This window comes from Hyperolius riggenbachi, chromosome 8 (assembly GCF_040937935.1).
Source record: "Hyperolius riggenbachi isolate aHypRig1 chromosome 8, aHypRig1.pri, whole genome shotgun sequence".
In the NCBI taxonomy this organism is placed as follows: Eukaryota; Metazoa; Chordata; class Amphibia; order Anura; family Hyperoliidae; genus Hyperolius; species Hyperolius riggenbachi.
Window position 1 is genome coordinate 196,941,149 of NC_090653.1, and position 9,806 is coordinate 196,950,954.

Genomic DNA, 9,806 nt, shown 5'->3' on the forward strand with positions numbered 1-9,806 from the left:
AAAACTATAATTGCCGAAAACTGAGAAATAATGATTTTTTTTCCAGTTTTTTCTTATTTTCACCATTAAAATGCAGTTAAAATATAATAATTCTTAAAAAAATGTACCACCCAAAGAAAGCCTATTTGGTGGCGGAAAAAAACAAGATACAGATTGTTTGGTTGTGGTAAGTAGTAATAAAGTTTTATAGGCGAATGAATGGAAGGAGCACTATTGCTTTGGTGTTTAAGGGGACAAACCCTTTGAAATAAAGTGGTTAAACATTGACAATTCGTCAGGCTTGGGTCCTGTATCAGTATACATTAGAGCACACAGAGTATATATTATAGCACACAGCTATATATACATTCAGCATCAGAAGGAAATACATAGCTTGTTTTTCAAATATAAATAAATGTAATACAGTTCTCCCCTTGTTTCAAAACATCCTGCTTTCACTGATGGTTGACACAGAACAATCTACAGCTACTAAAAATGAGTCAAGCAAGAGATAAACTGTAGTGCAGAGAATGCTGCTGTCATTTTCTAGAGAGAAAAAGCCAAACAATCCTATCCTTGCATGTGAATGTGTGTTTGAAGAAACTAACCGAACTCAAGCGTTCTGTTGTCAGGGTTATTGTGAACTGTCGGGGTTCTGTTGATCACTGGTATCAAGGGGCAAACAGCCCCAGGGCATGGGGTGTAAGCAGGCACAGTTCTTCATAGTCATAGGAGGAAAAAGCAAAGAGGACCTCCTTACCTTGGGAACAAGCGATATCACAATCGCCCAGCTGGTGCTCAGCGTCTAGCAGGTACACCCCTCCTGCACATCCATAGACAAAACATCAAAAAAGACACGGCACTCATGAGCTGTATGCAGCAACAAGCTGTATTGGAGCAAGCGATAACACTACATGTTTCGGGCGGAGCCCTTCATCACCTGATGAAGGGCTCCGCCCGAAACATGTAGTGTTATCGCTTGCTCCAATACAGCTTGTTGCTGCATACAGCTCCTGAGTGCCGTGTCTTTTTTGATGTATAGTCATAGGAGGGGTTTTAAACAGTGTGGACCATAGAGCTATAGGACCAGGGCAGGCTAGCTGGAGAGGAAGGCCTAACCACTAGGGATCCCAGGAAGTATACGGACAGGAGGAAAGGGAACGGACTGACAGGGTAATCCTGGGAAGGGAGCTGACTGTGGGGCTCCCAGGAGGGCAGCAGATAGGCAGGGGGAATCCCAAATAAGGAGCCAACAGCAACAGATCCCAGGAGGGTACTACCTGACAGGGTAAGTCCCGGAGATACTGACAGTCTTGCAAAACCTCAGGGAAGGAAGCTAACAGGCTAAGAACCCAGGGGAACAGACAGGCTGGATAATCTCTGGAAGGGAGCAGACTGAGGGGGTCCCAGGAAGGCAGCGGATAGCTGGAGGAATCCACGGGAAGGGAGCTGGCTGTAGAGGTTCCCAGGAGGGAAGCGGACAGACTGGAGGAATCCCCGGGATGCTGCAGATGACTGGAGAGTTCCCAGAGGTGAACTGGCAGGCTGGGGTAACCCCTGGAATGCTGCTGCTGACAGGAGCGTACCCAGAGGGGGTATTGGCAGGCTGAGGGAAAACCCAGGATGCTGCAGATGACTGGAGGAAGTTCCCAGGGGGGAACTGGCGGGCTGAGGGAAACCCCAGGAATGCAGCAGATAGAGAAGAGAGGCAGGGAGATGGACAGGTGACTGCAGGAAACCAGGGATGGATGACAGAGTGAACTGACAGGCAGGGATCCTAGGAATGCTATGCAGCCTGACTGACAGGCAGGGATCCAAAGTCAGGGAATGTTAGCTTGCAGGTAGACAGGTAGGCGAGTGAGCAAAAGGGATATAGCCAAAGGGAAAGCTGGAGGGGGTAGCCAGGTTGAGGAGGCAATCCAGAAGGGGAACGACTTGGAGGGGGAGAGCGGCATGGAGACACCGTGGCTGTGTTCAGGGATGCAACAGCATCCAAACAGTGAGGGTTTAAATACCCTGCCTCTTAATTAGGCAGGGTGCAGTACCGCCTTCGGCCACTGCATTAAATAGGGAAGAGACACGCACGCGCCTAGCAACAGAGGAAGCCTGACCCGGAAGCACGTTGGGCCAGTGTCCTCAGCCATGCAGGAGGAAGATGAAAGAAGTTGCGTGGGACTCAGAGACTGGAGTGTAATAAGCTATAGTTACACTCCGCCGCCCTTGCAGGATCTAGTGCAGGAATGAGGAGAGGTGAGTTGTAACGAGCATTCCTTACATATTCTACTGTAAAGCCCAGGCTGGCACTTCTCACAGCAGCTTGTCTGGGGACAGGATCTGTTGCAATATGTCACTAAGCATCTGCTGTCACCTGATGATCCTGTCCTCTGTATAATGAGTGGGGACACTCATTATACAGAGGACAGGATCATCAGGTGACAGTAGATGCTTACTGTCATCACACACACCAGAAAGTGAGAGAAATGCAGGGATCTCTGAGATTTAGGCATGAACAGAGCAAAGCAGGAGAGATGCTTTATTTTAATATGTGACATCTTATCTTTCCATGTCCTGTACCCTTTTGCTTTTTATCGCTCAAGGACACGGCCTTTGTGGCCTTCCCAGAAATTGGGCCCTGAATACATATGTACATGTTCCTATATTTGCAAACTAACGATTGTTTTGCAGTGTTTATGCATGTGGTTAAAGGACACCCGAGCGGAAATAAACCGATGAAATAAATGATTGTATCTATCTTTCTTCTACTAAAAATGACTTTTTAAGATATTCCACAGTTTTATTTTATGTTTAAATCTACTTTTTAAGTTACATAATTTAGGTTAAAAAAAAAGACATACGTCCATCGGGTTTAACCACAAAACAAAGTACAACACCAGCCTGCTCCCTCACATATCCCTGTTGATCCAGAGGAAGGCGAAAAACCATTACAAGGCATGGTCCTATTTGCCCCAAAAGGGAAAAAATTCCTTCCCGACTCCAGATGGCAATCGGATAAAATCCCTGGATCAACACCACTGGGCATTACCTAGTAATTATAGCCATGGATGTCTTTCAATGCAAGGAAAGCATCTAAGCCCCCTTTAAATGCAGATATAGAATTTGCCATAACTACTTCCTGTGGCAATGCATTCCACATCTTAATCACTCTTACTGTAAAGAACCCTTTCCTAAATAAATGGCTAAAAAGTTTTTCCTCCATGCGCAGATCATGTCCTGTAGTCCTTTGTGAAGGCCTAGGCACGAAAAGCTCACCCGCCAAGCTTTTATACTGCCCTCTGATGTATTTATACATGTTAATTGTATGCCCTCTAAGGCGTCTTTTCTCTAGACTAAATAAACCCAGTTTATCTAACCTTTCTTGGTAAGTGAGACCTTCCATCCCTCGCATCAATTTTGTTGCTCGTCTCTGCACCTGCTCTAAAACGGCAATATCTTTCCTGTAATGTGGTGCCCAGAACTGAATTCCATATTCCAGATGTGGCCTTACTAGAGAGTTAAACAGGGGCAATATTATGCTAGCATCTCAAGTTTTTATTTCCCTTTTAATGCATCCCAAAATTGTATTAGCTTTAGCTGCAGTGGCTTGGCATTGAATATGACTATTTAACTTGTTGTCGATGAGTACTCCTAAGTCCTTCTCCAAGTTTGATGTCCCCATCTGTATCCCGTTTATTTTGTATGGTGCTAGACCATTGGTACAACCAAAATGCATGACTTTACATTTTTCAACATTGAATTTCATCTACCATTTATGTGACCATATAGCCACCCTATCCAGATCCGGTTGCAATATGTCACTATCCTCCTGAGAGTTGATGATTCTGCACAATTTTTTATCATCTGCAAAAATAGCAACATTGCTTTCTATTGCATCTACTAGATCATTAGCAAATAAACAGTTTTAACTGCTTTATTATTTTTGCTCAATGAGACATCCATTGAAGTATGTCAGAGCTAAAATCTATGAACTATTGACCCTTCTATCTCTTTCCTGCTCTCAGAAGCCATTTTATGCTAAGAAAGTTTTTTATAGTGGGAATTTCTTATCAGTGATGGTCACACTGTAGTCACTTCCTGTCTGAGTCAGGACTGAGTCAGCCACTTACATACCTGACATTTAACTCTTTCAGGCATAGAAAGAAAAAAAGGAACACAGCACATTTATTTGTGTGCTACGCACTGTACATACCCATGTCTACCTCATCATGTCACATGTCACCTTGAGTATCCTTTAACCTTAGCCACAACAAGTTGTGCAGCCATGCAATCTGATATTAGATTAAAAAACTCTTTTTTCTTTCAGATATTTCAAGCCAACAAAGACTCAGACACCCCCATGTGGGTCACTTTGGAAACTCCGGTTATAACACGTTTTCTTAAACTGCATCCTGAAAAATGGAATGGAGGCATTGCATTAAGGATAGAGGTTCTGGGGTGCAATATATAAAAACAGCATTTTGATTTGATATATGTGATCCTTTTTGCTTTAATATAGCTTATTCTTAATGCTTGTCTGTAAACCTTACCTGAGTACTGTAATGTTTCTGTCAATAAATGACTAGTAATCATAATATATGCTCTTTTTTGTTGTAAATATAAACTATATTTTCTAACCTAAATTCCTCAATTGTCATTGTTAAAAGAGATCATGAAAAGTAGTACAAACTGTACAAGAGACTGCTGAAAATTTTGTTTACCAAGATTATCCTTCATTTAATGCTGTCTCATAATTAGCAGGATTAGCATTGCAAGGGTAGTAGGAAAATAGGGCGCCGGGGACTAATGGACGATTTGGGCGCTGCCCTAGACTCTAATGCATTTATCATTAATACGAAGCCCAAAGCAGAGAAATGGGTGCATGATAAATATCATTTTTTAACATTGGAACATTAAAGTTTTTGAAGTATGTTATCATTTCAGAAACTTGCAACGTTATAGTTTTTGTCATGTTATTATTTTTTTGTTTGTATATACAGTCTGTACATTACATAGTTACATAATTATTACATAGTTATTTTGGTTGAAAAAAGACATACGTTCATCGAGTTCAACCAGTATAAAGTACCACACCAGCCTGCTCCCTCACATATCCCTGTTGATCCAGAGGAAGGCGAAAAAAACCCTTACAAGCCATGGTCCAATTAGCCCCAAAAGGGAAAAATTCCTTCCCGACTCCAGATGGCAATCAGATAAAATCCCTGGATCAACATCATTAGGCATTACCTAGTAATTATCAAATATGTTTTCTATGTTTGTAAGGGTGTTTGTGTGGAGGTGGTGGTTAGGGTTAGGCACCACTGGGGCGGTCTTAGGGTTAGGCACCACCAAGGGGGGGAAGTCTTAAGGTTAGGCACCACCAGTGGGAGTCTTAGGGTTAGGCACCACCAGGGGGGGTCTTAGGGTTAGGCACCAACAAGGGAGGCTTCTTTGTGAGAGTAGCGTTAGGTTAACCCTTTTCACTCTGAGCTTTTTCCTAAAGGCAGTAGTTTCTGCTCAGTTTTTTGTTTTGTTTTTACAGAAATGCACTCTCCCTCTTTCTCTCTGAAATGTAATATAGTAACATGGTATGTCTTATTTTAAAGAACACATTATAAAGTATAATTTAATACCTTATTTGGACAGTTTGGTATCTTCTATTGGCTGGTAGCAGAGAAGTTGGCCAAGGTATGGTACATTTAAAAGCAATTTTCTGGTTGTAATCCTGGCTTGCGTGAGCAAGTTTCCCAATAATAGGTGGTTTTACACCTGCCACCTGGTGTCTTCCTGTCACTGCACACTGTGCAATCTTTGGTATTTCAGTTGGGCATTAGAGCAATGAAATGCTGGTTACCATTTAGAAGCTCCTCCACGTCTAATGAAGAAGGGTGGCCATATCTCCGCTGAGGCTTAGAGGCTAGCTGTTCGCTAACCAGCTCAAGAATTAGGTTCTTGCGGTAGCTTATATGATGCATTGGTTCATGTGGATGCAACTGGTTGAAAATGATCAAGCTATTCACTACTGCCAGCTCCAACAACCAAACAAAGGTCTTCCTCCACCACTTCAGTGACTTCCTGTTGAAAGAGTAACTACTGGCATAATGATCAAATCGGTCCCATGGGTTTAGTATATGCTACGACTGCTGCGGGCTTCTCAACATTTTCAGTTACTCTACCTTTCCTTCTTCTCTGCTGTGTCGATCTAGTAGCAGGGTAGAAAGTGCTAAGCATGTATATAATACGCTTATCCTTCCATGCCAATACCATTTCTTCACTGTCAAGTTTCCAAGCACGAACTTTAGAACTCTTCAATTTCATTTTTTTTTTAATTTCACTTGGTAGACCTTTATGATTGTGCATGACCGTTCCAGTTATGTGATTTTTTTCTTTTAGTTACTCTTGTGCCAATATGTGACTGGTATAAAATCGATCTGTAAATAAATGGTATCCATGTCCAGGAGTGGCTTGTTTCAGATTTGTACAAAGATTATAGACAATGCGAGCTGAGAATGGCAAGTCTGGCCTTGGCAAGCTTTCCATAGTTGCAGATGCATAATACAGTTCAATCGCAAAAAGGTATCCAGTCTCACAATCAGCCATTTAAAACACTCGTAGCCCCCACTTGCTTGGTTTCTGAGGATTGTACATCTTGTCCTTTGATTTTCCTTTGAAACTAATTGTACTTTTATCAATTACTACATTCCTATGAGGTACAAACAGACTTCTGCATCTTTCTTTCATATGCTCTGTCAAGTTCCCTAGGTTGAGGGCCTTCATGACCACTGATGGGTGAAGAGACATGTAGCATGAGAAAAGACATCTCCAAAAAAAGGGGTGTAATTAATCCACTGAGATAAGAAAAAATCCTGGATAGTTCCCCTTTCTTGCAGTGCCATCCTAAGAATTACCCCAAAGTATGCCTTTATTTCCTGCATAGTAACATTAGTCCAGTTCCTCCAGATGGATCTGGGTGAAGGGGGTTAATTTTCTAACTTCCTTTTTACCATAATCATTTGTTTCATTTATAATTTCTTGTAATAGGGCCAGTGTAAAAAAAAGCTCAAAAAACCCACTGACAGTTTCTGGAACATTAGCTGCAGAAAGTTGTACCCCTGCATTACACACAGTAAAGGGGAAATTATGCAGCAAGCAGTCACTGGTAGGAGAGACGCTTGCCCATTTTCTGTGATCACTATCACCCTCCCCACTTTCAGCAGCCTCCCCACCTTCATCAGCCCCATCAATATCAGTATCATCACAGTAGCAATAATCATCATCATCAGTTATCAACAGTTAAGTCACTGTCATCACCAGAATCCTGCACATCTGATCCTGTGCTGCTGTCCTCCATAAGCAGCTGTGCCACCTCAGCTGCTGACTTTTTTTTTGCCTGCTGCAGAGGATGCCATTGCTCCTCTCTGCAAGGAATCTGCAAGAAAGAACCTGCAAAGAATCTGCAAGAAAGAACCTGCAAGGAATCAGCAACAAAGAAGCTGCAATGAATCTGCAATGAATCTGCCACTTCCTGTTAGCGCTGATCGCGCTCTTCCGGTTTCAGCCAGGGAGGTACCACCTGTGTGGGCATGTAGTCTACATGCCCACGTTCACTAGGAGAGAGAGATTGGGCATTGCTGGGGGGCAGATGCACCTGCAAACTGCCACTATATTTATGTCCCGCTCTGCGGGACATACGAGAGCAACAGAAAAATAGCAATCATCAAACAAATGACAGCGCTCATAGGCTGCAACTGAATTGTAGAAAAACAGAGGCATGCAGAGCCCCACAATGGCTAAATAAATGCCTTGAATGCAAATCAGATGCAAATTATTCCCTACTGGTCTGAAGAAATGTGTATACCATTTTATGATTAGCAGCACTAGAAAAATAAATCATGTTTTTATCGTTAGACCAGCGGTAGGTCTTCTTCGAGAGAACCCGTCATCGCCGTGGGGAAGTCTAGTAGGGAATAATTTGTGCACATATTATTTATACGGAAGCTAATGTCCTCCTTTGCTGTACCTGTTTTGAATGCAAGTTGTGTATTTTAGTCCACATTGTGGAGCTCTGCACATCTATTGCAGGTAGTCAATTCGGGTGCAGCCTCTGTTTGGAAGCGCTGCCAATGTCTCCTGCTGTACAAAACTCATGTAAGTATACCTATGGCTAGCTGCATCCATGTGCTTCAATTTGCATTCAAATTATAGATTAGGACTAGTACATGTCTCTTGTTTTGATGGTTTGCATTAGAATATTACCGTTACATGGGGTTGATTCAGATGGGAGATTCCTCCTCCATACATGCACAGGTTTCGAATACCACATTGCTCTACATGTTAAGTTACATTATTCAAGCTTGATATATACCTTATTCTGAAGCCTGGGAAGTTTCCAATGGAGTGTAATGCTTATCACCCAATATCGCTGCTGCAGACCAAAGCTAAAATCCTTGCCAAGGTTCTGGCCCATAGGCTAAATTTTGTCATGCATTCTTTAAATTGAAACTAAAGCGAAAAAAAAAGGTATGATATAATGAATTGTATGTGTTGTACGGATAATTAATAAAACATTACTAACAAAGAAAAGAGTCTCATATTTTTATTTTCAGTTATATAGCTTTTTTTTTATATAACATTGCATCATTCTCCACTATTTGCAGTTTACAAACGATACTCTGTGCATTTTAAACTATGAAACAGAGCAGAGCTAATGGCCCTTTGAACTTCCCTAAAATCTTATCTCGCTGCTTCTTTGCTGTATAAGTGCTTCCGAAAATAGCACTGTAGCCGCCTAAATTAGTCGGAAAGCTCAGAGAAGCTCTTTTGCATAGATAACAAGTGAAGTTTCTTAACTCTTCCTGTACTGGACACAATATGAGACTCATATCTTTGCTACTAATGTTCTATTACTTAGTTGTACTACATGTACAATTCATTATATCATAAGTTTATTTTCACTTTAGATTCCTTTTAATACACCAGGATCAAATGTGTTTTGCCACTGCTCTTAACCTCCCTGGCGGTATGTAGTTTCTGAGGCTGCGATTTTTTGAAGCAAATTTAATTCAAAAAATCCCTCCCAGGGCAGAGAAAGCCTCTGCAGTGGCTACCCCGAGTGTAGGTCAGGGTTACTGCCAGGAGAGTTAATTTATGTCAACTTTATATTAATCTCCAGGCTAAGCACTCTAATGTTGTCTCCTTGGCTCTTGTTTCCCTCGATGCCAAAAAAGCATTCAATATTGTGAAGTGGGACGTTTTCCTGGCAGTTCTAAGTAAATTTGGTCTAGGCAACAACTGTATGAACTGGGTTTGTTTACTATACTTGAAGCCTTATGCCAGGGCCAAGGTGAATGGGTGGCTATCCTCTGCCTTTGACCTGCAGAGAGGTACCTGTCAAGGGTGCCCTCTCTTGCTAGTCTTGTTTGATTTGGCCAGTGAGCCACTTGCATATCTGATTTGGGATAACCAGCAGATGGGGGGTTGGGTTAAGGATGGTGTCACTGAAAAGATCAGCTTATATGCTAAGGGACCCAGGTGAATCTCTGGAGGCTGTTCTGTCAACGATCACAAAATTTGGACAATTTGAAAGCCTTAAAATCAGACTGCATCCTTTATTCTTCCAGTGGATTACTCCCCTCCCACACAGGATCAGCTACACTCCCCCTTGCAGTGGGTCAGTTCCTTTAACTAGTTTAGCACATAGGACGTAGCTCCTACATCCAAAAAAGAGGTCGCCTATGCCTCCCGTACGTAGGAGCAACGTCCATGAAAAAAATGTTCACCGCGGATGATCATGGTCCCTACGTCAGCACCGATTTGGTCCCTCTACCTGACCA

At 42.3% G+C, this 9,806-nt stretch overlaps 1 protein-coding gene across 2 annotated transcripts in view; it reads left to right on the plus strand.

Moving 5' to 3' along the window:
• LOC137527537 (coagulation factor VIII-like) overlaps window positions 1-4,568 on the plus strand; it is a 506,000-nt gene extending 501,432 nt beyond the window's left edge. For both annotated transcript variants that reach the window (XM_068248081.1, XM_068248082.1), the window contains one exon: window positions 4,301-4,568. In XM_068248081.1, the coding sequence (XP_068104182.1) occupies window positions 4,301-4,444 (144 nt within the window). In that variant the 3' untranslated portion in view covers window positions 4,445-4,568. The remainder of the gene's footprint in view (window positions 1-4,300) is intronic.
• The last annotated feature ends 5,238 nt before the right edge of the window (window positions 4,569-9,806 follow it).